The sequence below is a fragment of the Haliotis rufescens genome, unplaced genomic scaffold (assembly GCF_023055435.1).
Source record: "Haliotis rufescens isolate VD_foot unplaced genomic scaffold, xgHalRufe1.0.p SCAF_13, whole genome shotgun sequence".
NCBI classification, from domain to species: domain Eukaryota; kingdom Metazoa; phylum Mollusca; class Gastropoda; order Lepetellida; family Haliotidae; genus Haliotis; species Haliotis rufescens.
In genome coordinates this window covers 35501737-35516793 of record NW_025963813.1, presented here as the reverse complement: position 1 = coordinate 35516793, position 15057 = coordinate 35501737, and the positions used below count along the sequence as shown (strand labels likewise).

Here is a 15057-nt window from a genome sequence, read left to right as displayed (position 1 = left end):
GCGGGGTTGGTTGAGTTGTCAATGTTAGGGTTTTTTTTATGTCGTTTTAAGCCTCTGATGGCGTGGATTTTGCGCCAGACCGTTCTGGCATCTGTACGGTTATTTATACCTTCGCAGAATTTTTTCCAGTCTCTACTTTTGGCTATTTGGACTAGTTTTTGAACCTGGTGGTTTAGTTCGTGGGCTATGTTTAAATATTTGTAGTCGCGTTTTGCTTTATTGAAGGCTGATTTACGTTTTCGTCTAGTCTGTTCTATTTCCTCATTCCACCATGGTACCGTCGGTTTGCCTGTCTTAGATGTTTTGAAGGGGATGGAGGTTTTGGCTGCGTTTATTATATAGTCTGTTAGGTTTTTACAATAGGTTTCTGGATCAATATTTTCTATTTCGTTTAAGTTAGCTTCGTTGCAGATATCTTGGAATTGGTCCCAGTTAGCTTTATTGTAATGGAATTTTGGTTCTTGGTTTTCTGTTTGGATTGGTACGTTTGTATTTCCTATGGTTATGTTTATGGGGAAGTGGTCACTACCTAGCGGGACGTCGTGCACTTCCCATTGAGTACTTTGGGCTAGATCTGCGGTGCATATGGTTAGGTCGATAGCCGACATTTTTTGGTTTATCTTATCGTACCTCGTGGGTTGGTTGCTATTAAGGAGTACTAGGTCGTTTGTTTCTATCCATTCGGAGATTAATTTGCCATGATTATCTATTTTATCATCTATGCTCCATGTAGGATGGTGAGCGTTAAAGTCTCCTAGGAATATAGTAGATTTATCGCTTATTTGGAGTAGTTTGTTTAGATCCTCAGGTTGGACTTTTTGTTCCGCCCAGTGGTAAATATTTATGATGTTTATGTTTCGGTTATTTAATGTGATTTTAATGCCGTTGGCTTCTAGGTTTGGCGTGTCTATTTTTATTTCTTCGTAATTTATATCTTCCCTGATAAATATGATTAGTCCTCCTGCGGCTCTTCTTGTTTTCGGTTTAGCTCTGTCAGTTCTAACTGAGTTGTAGTTAGGTAGTGTGAATTTGGTTTTTTTTGAGAATTTGGTTTCCTGTATACAAGCAATGTGAGGGCCTTTATTTAGTTTAAATTTAGTTTTTAGTTCATGGCCGTGGGAGGTGAGTCCGTTGGCGTTCCACTGAAAAATATTTAGTCCTTCGAATATTGGGTTCGGGTGATGGGTGATTTATTTTTTATTTTATTCGGTGAGTTCTTTTAGATGGAGGTTAAAGAGGAAGAAGGGAAGATCGGTTAATTTTAGATTGAAAGCTACTTTGTAGAAGGATTTCATGCTAGCCTTTGGTGAGTTTTGACTATGCATGTATGCTAGGAGTAAGGTGAGGTTATTTAGGTTTTGGGTGTTGGCTGGTTGGGGAGTTTGGTTTGTTTTAGTTGGAGTAGTGTCTATTGTTTCCTCAGTAGTGGAGAAATCTTCGTCATCGGTTAGATTAGGTTTAGCTGATTGAGTTTCCATGGGGGAGGCATGTGATGTGGAGGATTGTGAAGGTGTTTGTGGGATGGGTGTAGCTGATGATTTCTTAGTGTTTGTGTTTTGTTGTTGTGCTTGCTTGTGGGAGAGCGTTGTTACCATATGGGCTGGAGGGTGCTTGGATGAGGGTCGTGTTGTGGTGGTCATTTTGAGGTTTGTTTTGCATGCGGGGGTTGATGTTTTGGCTATGTGAGATGTGGGAGGGTTCGTGGTTGGTTGAGTGGCTGCTTGTATGTGTGAGGTGGGTGCGATTTCTCGGTAGGGGCCCCAGACAGAGCTGTCGGTTATGGGTGTGGTGTTTGTTTGTGGGATGGTGTTTGGGTGTGGTGTAGGGAGGAGTGGTTTAGATGCAGGTGTAGCTAATTTTCGTGTTTGGATTTTAGCCGTGTCTATGTTTATGTGTTTGTTGGCCTGCTGGGTGAGTGTGTGTCAGTATGGGCATTGGTTTGAGAGTGAAGTGTGTTGGGTGGATTTGCAGTGGATGCACCAGGGTGTGCATGTGCCTGGGCAGTCTGTTTGTGCGCATTTTTTACATTTAGTTTTACGGTATGTGCATTGGGAGGCAGTGTGGTTGTATTTGAGGCACTTTGTACATTGCTTAACCTGCTTTATATAGGGTTTGACTTCTAAGTTGGTGTGGGCTCCGAAGGATATGTGTTTGGGGGCTTCAGGGAATTTAGCGGTCTTTTTGAAGTTGATTATGACAATGGAGGTTGGGACCGTTTTTCCGTTTCTAGTTGAGGTTATTCTACGCGTGCTGGTGATTAGGGGTTGAGGGTTTTGGTCTTTGTTTATGTTAGCTTCTAGAGAGTATAATTGTAAGTCCTCAGTTGTTTCCCTTGGGTTAACCCTAATTACGCCTCGTGTATATTGTTGCCAATTAGGTGTTTGTTTGATTACTGTGACGTGGAATATTTGAGTTATTTTATTTGCTGCGTTGTAAGATTCTCGGTTAGGGAAGATTATCTGGTATCCTTTGTTTGCTTTTTTAATATTGTTGTAATTTATTTTTTCTCTTTTAAACCAAAGTCCTATTTTATCGGCCGAAAGTTCTAGTGAGAGAGTGGTGCCTGAGCCTGCTGAGAAGAAGTAGAGGGCGAAGGTGGTGAGGAAGGCGGCCGGGGAGGGTGTGGGCGATGGAGGTGGAGTGGATGTGTCGAGTTTGCGTTTTTTGGTGTTTTGAGGTGGCGAGTTAGCTGGTTTGGTGGGGGATTTACATAGTGTAGTAGGCAAGTATATATACAAGTAGGAGGCAATGTTTATACAGTAGAGTAGATATTGTTATACTGGAGTAGAGAAGCCTGTTGTGTACACACAAGGGCAGTGATGACAATCATCGGTGAAGACAGTGCCTTAAACAAAGGATGAAGTCAGTAATGTAAACAACGGGATTATGGCTGATTGGGGTCTTTGATGAGTTGATTGTACGCCGGAGGTATGTAATAGCCTGGGTCACGGTTTATTGAGGGCTGAAGTCTTTTGATGTTGATGGCTTCTTGTAGCTTCCTGATCTTGAAGTCTTTGTGGTTGGTGGCGAGGATTGTGACTCTCTCCCACTGGATGCTGTGGCTTGGGTTGTCACGGATATGGTCTGATTTAGAGTCATCTTTAGAGACTGAGCTTTGATGTTCTTTAATTCGGGTTTTGAGGGGCCTAGATGTTTCTCCTATGTAAGCTTGTCCACAATTGCATGGAATGTGGTACACTGCTCCTGATGGTTCTTGCTTGTGGCTGGATGGTGGTTTCCCTGTGGCTTTAATTTGTGTTCTGAATAGTATGACTTCTTTTGAAGACTACATCAATGTTGGCCTGTTTCTTTAAGAGTCTCTGGATTTTGTGGCTAACTATTCCAAAGTAGGGGAGGCTGATTTCAAAGGGTGCAGACTGTTGACGAGGGGATTTCTGAGATTTCTGAGCCTCCAACTATCCACCTCAAGTCAAGAAAGGAATTGTGTCAACCCTCACAACATCTGTTCCACGAAGCAACATCTAACTACTGAACTAAGCCACCTCAAACAAGTATTTACACAGCATAACCACTATCCTGAGCAACTAGTACAACAGACGATAAAGAACATCACCATGTATTAAAGAAGTTGTTCATCCATAAATTCTTATCCTTACTTAGTACTCCAACTTCTAAATGCCTATCAAAGAAGTTGTTTTATTAATCTTGAAAACGCCCAGTAGAGAATCTACCGGAGTGGCTCATCTGGTCCCGTAATACGATGCGGTATCTCGCTTCGGTTACCGTCTTCTCATTCTGCAACTAATTTATCTCGTACATTGGGAAGCCGAGATTCTCTGATACATCTCCACAATCCACATATCACACCCCTTCCTCCCCCGCAACTTTTCACTTGGTCACAAACTTTCGGAGATTGAAACATCGTCACTACGGTAATGTTTTGACAGCTGAGGATTTCCTGTACTAGACGACCTCGGGAATCCCCGATCCGAAAATAGCACCGTCAATTATTTTTAGCCAGCCAATCTAAACGGGATGACACAGCTCTCCACTCTCAGCCAATCAATCAGATTGCGGGCGATTGGAGATCAAGCCCTGTTATGGGAGAGAGTGAGATGTATCTTCTACTATTACATATAACAATGGGTTAGAAAGATATCCAACGCTACATTCACGTCTTCAGTTGTGACTAATTGGATTAGGAGGTCCGACTTTGGTGAATGCTTGTCATTGAATTCTGAAGATGTTGTCATCTTAACCAATAACTTCCCTGTCAAAGATCCCAATCTTTACAGGTGGTCATGTTTAATTATTGCCATTGTCCTACGGCATCGTAGTTCATTGCTCGAAAAACCGTCACTTTTGTGTATGGTCCAGATTAGACTACTTACAGAGCTCTGGCATGTAGCATTGTTTGAAGGCTCACTGGAGACCTTGGCCAGGATGGCATTCTGAACTATGTATTATATTAAGAGATTTATGACGCTAATAATGTTCTACACTTGACAAAGATTGCACATATTTCACATGAAAAGTCTGGTACCGAAATTCGTTATTTGTGTTTTACTCTCATAAATTGTGATGTGCAAGGACATAATTAAGCTGTGTTTTAGATCACGTTCGTGACTTTATTGATAAAGATTATCGTTAAAATTGTCAACAAGGTTTGGCCTCTAAGATTTTTGGGGGCACGGGTGGCCCAGTCGTCTAAGGCGCCGCGATTCGCTGTGCAGAGTTGCGTCCCTTGGGCACGCCAGAAACCTATGATTGTGGGTTCGAATCCCGGTTCGCCCTGATTATGTTTCTGGGCCTGTCAGCACCATACCCGTGCTCGTTTGTTTCACCGAAATGGTAAACGTCTGAGACCTGCATCACTTCGGGCTTTCCTCCCACATTAAGCTGACACGCCGTGATGTTACTGGAATACTGTTAAAAGCGGCGTTAAACCCAACTCACTCACTCACTCACTCTAAGGTTTGAATAGTAGTCTCCCTTTGACTCTTAACGTCAACGAACGGTTGTAAGTGTCAATTTTATATGGATACCAGAGAGTGTAAACTTTTCGGCATGATAAATTCGTTAAGTTGTCTCCAGTTGCCGAATTCGGTCAGCAGAAAAAGCCTCGCCCAATATTTTTCTGCTAACCTAATATAACACCGTATACGGCAACTAAAGACACCATAACTAATAATATCTGCTGAAACAGATTCCATTTGGAGGCAAAATAGCTGTTAAAATTATTTCAATACACCACTAAAAATCAGTAGTGACACCCATTCCATTAACATAATCAAATGAGTGAGTAAGTGAGTTGGGTTTAACGCCGCTTTTAACAATATTCCAGTTACATCAAGGCGTTAACATAATCAAAAGAAATATCTACCAAATGCAGAGTCCACTCTACAGTTACGACCATATCACGAGCATATGCCCATGGAACACTCTCAAATAGTGATGGAACCAGGTGTTCGCCAAAGGGTGAGAGTAGCCGTCACATCCAGTGGTACCCATCACAAATAGACGCAGAGGCAAGTCAACTGTTCACCACAAAACAACACGTGAACACAATTTAAGTCTGTGTCATCGTTATACATGAATATATGCGAACTTTGTGTTGAGGATCTTTGTGCCATTAATTGAAAACATATTAAATGCATAATAGTTTCCAAATATCCAATTTAATAGAATTTATACCAGTGCGTGAATGGGCGTGTTTTTAGAGTCTTGGCCGACATGATAGAGCTGGAGCTATACTGGAGGCTCATGTAAAGGCTTTAATCAGTCATTGCTTAATTACTCCCGCACATCGATGTCTCAATGAGTTAATGATTTGTTAAACGCACTGTACGCAGATATACATTGCCAAATCACTCTGTCATGCAGTACAAAGGACTGCTGGTTTTCATTTTGTATGTACATACAACAAAACACACATTATGGAATGGTCAGCATGTAGATGTATTGACACAAGTACATATGATTAGCACCACCCGGGGCTCCAAGCGTCTCCATATTTTCTGGGATCAGATGCAGGATCCGTTTTGGGGTAATTGGCTGGCACCATCGTCTTCTTGTATTCCTCAAACCGGGATCGCAACTTCGCCACCATGTCCGGCATCTGCTGTGCAAGGTCGTTGTGCTCAGTAGGATCCTCTAGATGGGTATCAGAATATTTGTAACTAAGCTTTTAGCTTAACAAACAATATGTGTTCATCTTGATGCAGCACTTGTTTTGCAAACATTGAGTGCTATTGGGGTATTATTCATTATCAACAGTATTCAGTGTGTGGATGATGATGTTGCTGCAATCATGTAGCAGTGGTCAGTTTTTGTTGTTGGTTGAATACCTGAAGTGACCCAGGTCTTGGAAAACCACAGGCATAGGTAGGTACTGCTAACTATTGTTATCACGAGATATATTGGCAGTTATACCCACAGCTGGCCATTGCAGCAGTAGATATCCGTGCTTAAAGGTATTGTGAACTTGAGATTTGGGAAGGTCTTGAACGCTAATTCAAGTTGAGACAAACATGTGTGACAATGTGTACCTCGAATGTTGAAGAGGTGGATTGGTTGATCCCCTTTGGTGTAAACTGTCTGTTCATACTTGTCATCCTGGGTTCTGTTCATGGGTCTGTGCCAGCCATCGGGACCTCCAGGGTACCCCAGGATCAGCTTGTAGTCGCCTACTCTGAATGTAGATACTGCAAATTGGTATTTCTTGGCTTTTCAGATCATGAATGTATTAGCGCAGAGGTATGTGATATTGCGTCTGAAATAGGTCATTGATGTAAATATGGAAAACGCAAATTACAAAATATAGACAAGAATGCAGACACATTTGTTATTGTGTAATCAGTGCTATTCCAAATAGGGCATGTGAATTACATCTGAGGTAGGTCGTTATATGAATATGCAAATCGCCTTACGATAGCAAATCAAAGGCAAATTCACTTACTATATGTTGCTCAAGAAAACTCATTGGCAATGTCCTTTTAAGTTTCCTAGTACATGCAATCTGATTGGTTGACGATACGTTAATAGTACCTTATTCCAGCATGCCCTTCGACTGGAACTTCAAAGTCGTCAATGTTGTAAATGAACTCTGTCCTTTGAGACGGTAGGCCGTTTCGAATAGAATCCCAGTGACTCATTCCATCAATGGTAGTTTCTACGACCAACATACAATAATAGATGGTAAGAAATTCCTATGTACCTTGCCGATGATGTTTCGAAGCAGTTTATTAATATAATAACACATTTAAACTGACTGATTCTGTAGATCAGTTGCAAATAAATCTTTCTTGATTATAATTCAGACCAACACCAGGGAAAATATATATGAGAATCCCCTTGCCTGGCGTTCCACCAGCAGCAGAGACTAAAGTTGGTTTCCAGTCGACAGCGTGGATCATCCTGTTCAGGGATTCACATATATAGGTTTAAATCCATCAAATATTGAATTCAGCATTTTAAATGGTTTGAGTATTTGGTTTTATGTACATAAAAATCAATGAGGGGAAGAAAAGGAAGGTCATTAAGGTCAATTTGTATAAACTATTATTCCATAACATTACTATAGTGACTTGAACATTGTTCTGGAAACACGAACGCTGATATACTGCATATGATATTTTCGTGTATTAATTGTTTTGCTTTGTTTTGGAGTTGTTTAACTCCAGAACAATATTCCAGCTATATGACGACGGTCTGTAAACATTCGAGTCTGAAAATCCAGCGATGACATGCATCAACCAAGACAGCGAGTCTGAACACCCGATCCTGTAAGCCGCCTCTTACGACACGCATGGCTTGCTGAAGACCTATTATCATCCAGATCTTCAAGGGTATCCTGAATTCAAGTTCTGATACGGACTTTCACAGAGCCCTTAATCATTTATTGACTAACCATCTGTCTAAAATCTTACTTTATTGTGACACATGATCACTGTAACACTTTTCTCAAATAGGTTCATTGTGTTTAATCTGATTATGTTCTAATGAGTCACCCATCGTATGTCGTCCTTGTCTTCTGGAGCCCAGCACCATACATGAAGGATGTCCCCCTCGTACCCCCTTCCCAGATCGTGTGCTTCCCACCTCTCAGGGGCCAGTTGTTGGCAAAAACTTCGATAGGGCCACCATTCTGAATGAATAAACTTTCATGTTTTTATTACAAGGGAGAATGGCATGACAACACTGCGCTTGCACGAATTCTAACAATCAAAATATACATGAACACACTGTATGGAAAATGTTTGGTCGTTACCCTGTTTATATATTTGAAACAAACATGCACATAGGTAACGGGTATTGTTCTTACACATTTTTCATGGGAAAAGTATAATGTGCCAAACATATTGAAGTGTATCTGTGTATAACAATTTGACAAAAACATATTCCACACTCAAAAGCATGTTGTTACTTTGAGCGATATTTTTGAATTAGTGCGACACATTTAAAACAAGACCATGGGATACGGAAAGCGATATTGAATGATCAATTGCTTATGAGTCATAATGTAAGTATACACTACGTGAAAATATACTTTAAACATATTTCCACCGATTGTGTGAAGTGGAAAATTGTTTTAAGATTCTCCCCACTGTTGCAACTACTTACATCTGCGGTAAATAGAATCAGAGTATTTTCAAACAAGCCCCGATCCTTCAGGGCCTTGGTAACATTTCCCACTGCCTCATCCAAGGCGGACACCATTCCTGTTGGTAATGATATTATCAGAGCTCTGACAAGGATTTAACCTTAATAAATGCAGGACAAAAGTTCACATTGATACTGTCAGTAGATGCTTCAGTGAAACTCACATATATGAGCATTGTGCAGACAAACAAAGGATCATAATCAGTATGAACTAGGGACTCGAATCCTAAACAAAGGAAAATGGACACAACTCTTCACAGAGATTTCCGGTGCCTTAGACACCTGCGTGACCGATGTCCCCGGGTTAGAAAAGTAAATTGATTTCATACTCCTTGTATCATAAGAATGATTATTAAATTATTTAAACAGTGCTTTCGGAAACACAAAATATAAACAAACGATGAACAAATTAATTAAAGCAAGAGATACACAATACAGTCATAAGTACTTACCACAGTACTTTCTTCGCCCTTCGTTGATCACATTCGGATACATATCCTCATACTTCTTGGGCACCTGTGATGTCAAATATTGATGTACATACATTACCAAATGGATCATTATACTAATAAATTATGTATTTTGGATTTGAAACTAATAAATATCCTCAACAAGCCTCTAAATAATAAATCCATGAAATAAATCCCTCATTGTCAAAAGTATCAATCACACGTTCTTATATGTATCTCCCTTGTTCCCATGATATTGTTATGTGACGTCATTGTTCTGTGATGTGATGACGTTGAAATAGGTAGGTGAAATTTAACTGGTTTCATGTTCTCAATACTATTGTTTTAATGTACCTCAATAGGACCATGTACATTCTGATACGGGAGGTACATGAACAGTGGCTGTGAACCATCATGCCGATTGATGATGCCAACGGCTCTCTGGGCGAATGTGAACTGTAACAGGAATGTATACAATATTCAAACCAATAAACGACTCGTCTAGGATTTACATATATCTAAAAAAGTATACAATTTGTCACACGATCGTGATTGGTATGAAAATTATCAACTGATGTTGGTGACAAATCATTTTCAATGTCAATCGATATGGCATACTTACAGCAGAATATTCTCCAGAATAGTTTCTTGCAGGAACCTGATTGTCCCTGTAGTCCAAATATTGTCCTGGTGAAATATGAAATATTTAGACTATTATACATCTTCTTTCGTGTACATGCTTGCAACTGAAACGTTAATACACGAAAGCAAATCAAACGAGCCTCATTACAACCCGACTGGCAGAATAATACGCACCAACATTGTGATGAAAGTAGTCTTCAGCCGCGTTATAATAACCAAAGAAAGTATCGAAGCCTCGGTACGTCGGTGTGCACTCCCACTTGCAGAAACCCAGGTGCCATCTGAAATGACAGTGGACAAAATGAATGTCCGTACCGTTGTGTATCATCTACAATAACAGATGTAGATATACGTTTTGCTCTACATTCTTAAATACATTTACAGTTGTTCTAAGTATATCTTATCAATTTTCTTCATTGAAACATTATACCTACTTTCCGATCATGTGCGTAGCATAGCCGAGGCTCTTTAGTTCCTGGGGCAGGAAGGTATAGTTGAGGGGCACACACACTGCTTGGCCAGGGTTCAGTACCAGATGCTGAGTATTGATACGTTTTAGTAAGATAACGTTATATAGTCAAGAAATAAGAAAGAACCTCCCCATTTACGTGCATTCATTTAATCCACACAAAAATACTCTATGGCAATAATGACATTAAACAGAGAATGGCCTACCTTAGTTGCGATTCAACGTAAAATATAACTGAGATAAGGCCCACATGCCGCACTCAGCAATACTCAAGCTTTCTGAAGGCAATCCGTATATAATCGAGTATGGACTTTTCAATTTGCATGTGCGTAGCTTAAGAAAAAATCTTGACTATGCTGACTTTACTGATCTTATTAAGTAGTATGGCATTATTGGTTTGCAACCAGGACTGACATCTGTGATGGTCTAAGATTAGATGGATATGAATTTCAGGTCTGGGTCGTTAAGAAAAGTGGGTGGTATTGCCACTAGAAATACTTTGTCTTGTGGATAGAGATATCAAAGTCAGTGTTTCAAAGACCCTGTAGGCCTACAACAATCACTTGACAATTTGCGTAGATCTTGTTCAGGATGGAAATTAAATGCAAACTTGTCCAAAACCAGAATCATACTTTTTGGAAGCGGTGTTAAGAACAGCAATATGAAAATCTCATTCGCTTTAGGCAATCAAACTATAAAAAAATGTAGTACAGAAACGGGAGATTTGTAGAAGCCATCACAATTTGAACAAAAAATGCAACAAAAGCCATGTTTTCACTACTAAAAAAAGGCATGTAATATTAATTTGCACTTGGATTGTTTTATATCCGCATTTACACTTTGATGTGCTTCGAAGTGCAACTCCACAACTACATGTATATGATTTATGAAGAACTCGGAAGGGAACCCCTCTATATCAAAATGTACCAACCGGTTATTCTATTCTGGCATAAAATGAAAATTTGTAATCAAACTCCAAAATTAACAAATATTATTAATAAATGTATCACTCATAACTACGCTAGCATCTCTGAAAAAACTTCCATGGAGAACATTCGTTTAGGAAATATTAAACAACTGAGGAAACAACTGGGTGAAATATTTAACAACCCGTTAATGTGTTCTTCATAATGCCTCGCTTTAAATATTGAAGAAATATTAAAAGACCAGATTGAAGGAAATTATCCAGACTTACAGGAAAAGCTATGAAAAACATGTCTAAATTCATCAATACCATCTTTAGAAATGTTGAAGCTGTTACAAAACGTGTTTGAGATTCGTGTTACTTTAATTTTGTCATATTTCATTGAAACTTTCCATCTCAAAATGTATTAGCACAAAATCCCAATAATTGATTTTATTATTATATATGAATGATCATCATACTTTGTTTCGCTTGTACCACTGTAGGTGTTTTTTTTCTCTGATAATAAACTGAACTGAACTGAACCAAACAATCCAGTAATAGACGAAATGAGCGTCGACCAACACAATGGATACGATGCCATCCAAATACACCAAGTCACGGGTCCATTTAGGAACCTCTTACGACAGGGATATGTTGCAGCGGACCTCTATTCTTTACAAGAATCCCAGTGCGCTAATAAAACACTGATAATGAAAACTGTGTCTCCTCCCATGGAGAACAAAGGCTCACAACTATACATTCTGTGATTGTCTGACCAAAACATTTGTTAATTACGTTATTTCAGAAGGACATGAGAATGTATCAAAATATTTTGGTAGAAATCAGTTTCATTAAAATGTGAATTGTGAAAGGACAGAAATAAATGTATCTTTTAGTATAGACAGTATAAATATGGGTTATTTCAAGAGGTATACTTGAAAATTGTATTTTGCAGTAAATAAACCATGCTATAACGAAACAGAATAAAGTTAAGAATAAGAAGAGAATCTCAAAATAATGATTCTTAGATAACCTCTCCATAGGAATAGCCATGGCAACAGCGCAGAATATCTTCTGGGAAATATTCAAACCTCACAAACCGTTGAGTGTAGTGAGATAGTGTGTCAACAACAAATACCGAATGCAACGTGTGGGGATGAACATTCCAAGAGTAAGTGCCAATACAATTTGAAACGACTTCCTAGTCAAGATCAATAGTTTGAATATATTGTTCATGGCTTATTTGGCATGTCATGATGCATATGAACACTCCTTTAAATTCAGTAATATGTTCACAAACTTTCACGTATGTTCTCCCATCTATCCTTGAATATAACAGAAGCATGTTTCACACGATCTCACGTGATTCTACGGCGTCTATGTTATCGTAATGTATCTCAATACGATCATGAAAATAATTTAAAGTGAGCTACATAAACAGACAAATTCGACGTACCGACAGTTTAACTGATTGGTTGATGAAACATTTGCAAGATCATGCCACTTATATAGTAGCAGATAAATGCTAAACATGTTTCTTCATTACCACAATATGTACCTTTCAGGTAGAAGAGGTCCCTATAAGTTGATGTTTAATAAGACGGTCTTTGCATTGTGATCGCACAATAGGTTTAATTACAAATCTGCTACTTCTAATTTTTCTGTCTATCGTTCACAGTAATCAATTACATTTTCTACTCGCATTTGGCTGAAACATTGCCTAGCTGACTTAATATTTAACTCACACACTTGAACACTTGAACTCATTTGGAATTTAACCATGCAGTTCATGGATGACTTGCATTAACCACGTTTGCTAAACAAGGACATAATTACCTGCATGCCTACATGGAATGGAAACATTCCACTCATAAAGGCTGTACGGGATCTGAAACAATGAGTGTACTGATGATTTTGTAATATTGTAATGAATAGTCTGTTTTCGACACCCAAAAGACATCGCTGCAGCCATGGCCAAAAGAAAGGACGAAGACCATTTTATACCATTGATGTAAGCAGTCTAACTAACATAGGGAGTTCAGCAATTTACCACTTACCACCCAATATATTCTTCTTATCTTTTCCGCAGCTGTGCTTTTTAATAAAAGTGACAGAACCCTTTACATATTCATAGGACATCTCTGTAAAAAACAGAGTCGATTGTACGATTCCGATTATATCATTTATATTATGAATCACTATTTAATAGTGATGATACCAGTTGTTCGCGAAACGGTGAGTGTATCCTGCCCCATCTGTGGAACAGGTCAGGGAAAGTTGACTATTGGAAAGTTGAAGGCATCTTTCTTGTCATACATTCTTGTGGAGAGTGTTTTGTCAATCTGAGTGAGTGAGTGAGTGAATATGGTTTTACGCCGCTTTTAGCAATATTCCAGCAACATCACGTCGGTGGACACCAGAAATGGGCTTGACACATTGTACCCATATCGGGAATCGAACCCGGGTCTTCGGCGTGACGAGCGAACGCTTTAACCACTAAGCTACCCCACCGCCCCTTTGTCACCCTGAATCTTTATGCTTAATAGATCTAAATAGATCTATAGATCTAAATATGAAACAGACGAGGTGGTCTCACTGGTCTCCCTTATTTCTAGTTCAGGTGGGTTGTTTGTGATTGTGGGAGTGATTATGGTTTTACGCCGCTTTAAGCCACATTCCATCAATATCATGACACCAGAAATGGGCTTCACACATTATACCCATGTCGGGAATCGAGCCCGGGTCTTTAGCGTGTTAATCAGTGGCTACTTGATGGTTATTGAACGATATCAGATCACTGATATACCTGATGATTTGATTTGATTATTTGATTTGATTGTCAATTAGAAATTGTGAAATAAATATTACAGTTTATAAGCACAATGTTTACATGCACAACGTTTTTCAAATTCTGTAACACAATAACAAGAAGTATTGTGCAAACGTATATACGGTCAACTTTCTAAATCATGGTTTTTTGGTTTTTTGGTTCTCTATGTGATCAAAGTTTTGTTTGTGTCATATTTAGTTTCATTCTAATCGATGTCTTGTCATGGGTTTTCATTAAATTGAGGACGAACAAATATGGCATATTTACGGGCTACACAGAGGCTGGACATATGCATTTTCGAAGATGATTCCCTCTGTGGCCAGTTTGTCGATGTTTGGGGTTATCATGTCAGGATTCCGGAAACCAACATCATTCCAACCTGTAAACAGACATAGTTTCCCCTGAATACACGCCTATGCAGACAATATACCACTGTAAATATCTCTACTTTGAGGCACAGTTGGAGTGATATATTGCTTCAGTAGGTATTTCATATTGACTCACTTTGTAACTGCCTGCAATAAATGCACTCACCTAAGTCATCTGCCACAATAAAGACGATGTTAGGACGCTCAGCTGAAGACAATGATAAGAAAAACAGAAACAGACCAAGTAGCTGTTGAACCTCCATTGCGTTTGCTTGTTCAGCAGCAATGAGACTGTGTTCTACTTTCTGCCTATATATAGACATTCCATGTCGTGATAAAGACTGATATCTACATGTTGACCTACACGTTCATGTACACGTGTTCTGATAATAGCACATATGTTAAAACTTATCTAATATAGTAGGAACATTTAAAAGAATTAAATGAGATTAATGGAATATCAAATAGCTTCATGTAAATATACATGTATAATGTCAACGCTTGCAAGACACTACTTAGAACAGTTTAAGACATAAGCTTTCTGACTCTAAATCATAGAATGGTAACAACGACCTTGGAATACATTCAGGTCAGATTACAGTGTTATTGTAGACATTTGCACTCTTTCACAATGGTAGAATATGACATGTGTTTATCCTTACTTTGTTCTCATATTATATAATACACCTAACAATATGCACTATGAACTCTACGGTTGGAGTTGTGAAGATACATGCCATTCTGGATTAAGGTTAGCCTCAAGAAACGAA

The 15057-nt window shown here is 39.0% G+C and overlaps 1 protein-coding gene across 1 annotated transcript; it reads right to left on the bottom strand.

The window, feature by feature from the left end:
* Positions 1 to 5895: 5895 nt before the first annotated feature.
* On the bottom strand, positions 5896 to 14581 carry LOC124117740 (arylsulfatase B-like). The gene is made up of 14 exons (XM_046479729.2): positions 14454 to 14581; positions 14187 to 14298; positions 12926 to 12977; positions 10148 to 10251; positions 9888 to 9994; positions 9694 to 9758; positions 9426 to 9527; positions 9075 to 9138; positions 8584 to 8681; positions 7971 to 8107; positions 7319 to 7377; positions 7009 to 7132; positions 6510 to 6652; positions 5896 to 6114 (listed from the first exon to the last, which is right to left on the bottom strand). Exons 1-14 carry the CDS (start codon positions 14548 to 14550, stop codon positions 5942 to 5944), a joined length of 1437 nt encoding a protein of 478 aa, XP_046335685.2. The 5' UTR covers positions 14551 to 14581; the 3' UTR covers positions 5896 to 5941.
* Between the last annotated feature and the right edge of the window lie 476 nt (positions 14582 to 15057).

Coding starts and splice junctions, on each gene's coding strand:
- LOC124117740 (XM_046479729.2), bottom strand. CDS start 14,550: ATGGAGGTTCAACAGCTACTTGGTCTGTTTCTGTTTTTCTTATCATTG. Junction 12,978..14,186: donor GTCCAGCCTCTGTGTAGCCC/GTAAATATGCCA, acceptor TCATTGTTTCAG/ATCCCGTACAGCCTTTATGA. Junction 6,653..7,008: donor GAAGGGCATGCTGGAATAAG/GTACTATTAACG, acceptor ATCTACATTCAG/AGTAGGCGACTACAAGCTGA.